General features: G+C 46.6%; 1 protein-coding gene across 1 annotated transcript; it reads right to left on the bottom strand.

Annotated features, from left to right (window-relative positions):
* Window positions 1-846: 846 nt before the first annotated feature.
* On the bottom strand, window positions 847-1,275 carry T265_03917 (hypothetical protein; the record flags this gene model as incomplete). Its single annotated transcript, XM_009168518.1, has 1 exon — window positions 847-1,275. The coding sequence occupies one exon, from the start codon at window positions 1,273-1,275 to the stop codon at window positions 847-849; it is 429 nt and encodes a 142-aa protein (XP_009166782.1).
* Between the last annotated feature and the right edge of the window lie 215 nt (window positions 1,276-1,490).

The raw sequence follows: 1,490 nt of genomic DNA, 5'->3' as shown, positions 1-1,490 counted from the left end.
CTTGTGAGTTATAGGAAAGGGAAAGGGTTCAAGAGAAAGGCCTATTCCCCCTGCTGCACTGTAGGTCAGGCTTTTGGGCAAATACCCAATGGGGATACCTTACTAAAACGTCTCTCCTCGGTCCGTACAAACGGGGATCATTTGTCAGCACAGTTCTTTGCCCACCATTGTTCCTCCCAAAACCTTTCTCACCCTACAAAAGCGTCGCTGGATCAAATGATTGTCAGTTTGACTGATGTGCCTTATTTACTCAGTTACCCAGAGAAAATAAAAGAAAAACAATCATAATCTACGAAGTACTTTCTGCATTGAAACTTTCACCATCCTAAATCTATGTCGAATTGGTGGGTCCGCAGTGTTGGCCCAGACCTTGCAGTTTTCTTAAGTTGATTTATACTGCGATTCTGAAACACCCACTCAAGATTCAAGCGTAGTCATGCATCTCAAAGCTCTAAGGACGAAATCGTCTCCTTCGATTTTCTGTCTCCATGTCAGGGGATCCAGAATCTCTGGCTCGTAGAATATATGGCGTGGGGATCGAATCCAGCCCCAGAGCTGAACGCGTTTGGTTGAATTGGCATCTTGTGAAGTCAGCATGGCACTGCTCGGTTTTCCAGCTGAATGAGGCTCACTGCTAGTCAGCACAAAAACCGTTGCCTCTTTGTAATGTCAGCAAATATAACAACAGACTGCAGTTCTGACACTAAGGAGAACACTGTTGAAGCCTACGAAACTGAACTTGGGGTGACGCGCAGGTTCGACGATCCCGAATGTCAAAAAGAAGAATCGGGTCTACAAATCTACAGTACTATTGACACAAATTTAAGCAAAGCCATATGACGAACCTCATGTGTCTAAGTTTGTGGCGCCAGACGACCGCACAAACGAACTGCAATGCGAATGAGCACCGTTATCATCTGGTGAAGCTTTGCTGTCCAACGAACTGCAGACTGACCGACGATTTCCCTCTGGTGAGGCAACTTCCCCATCGTTAGTAATCGCGGCGTACCCCATGCTACAGCAGTCTAACCTGTTGTCATCCTTGTCTGAGTTATAGGGAGAGTTGTTGCACCCCCATTCAAGGCCAGAGGGACAGAACTTCCAATTAGCCTCATATCTCTGTCTCACAAATTGTCTTATCTGATGTAAGTCCCGAGCCTCCTCATCCATGTCAGTAATTTTCTCTTGCAATTCGGCGAAAACAGCCAAAGTCTTCGGAACATACTGGTGGGAAAAACCAGGAGCCAGGAAGGGATAATGCCGGGACGGGGTCATGGGAAGACTGCAACTATGACGCAGTGTCAGATAGATTGGATTGCTGATCTTATCTGATGAACAAAATTGAGCACTGATGGTTTATTTGGGGTCATCCGCTAGGCAACAAGCACTAGCATTCACATTCCAGCAGGTGATATGTGTGCCCCAGTAGGCAGTCTGAGCTCCATGAAATCCCCTCTAGACGGTCGATTTGGAGAACAACTCCTCCCTTT

Source organism: Opisthorchis viverrini (assembly GCF_000715545.1).
Source record: "Opisthorchis viverrini unplaced genomic scaffold opera_v5_58, whole genome shotgun sequence".
Classification (NCBI taxonomy): domain Eukaryota; kingdom Metazoa; phylum Platyhelminthes; class Trematoda; order Opisthorchiida; family Opisthorchiidae; genus Opisthorchis; species Opisthorchis viverrini.
Note: the sequence above shows the minus strand (reverse complement) of the source record. Positions and strands in the feature narration are given on the sequence as shown.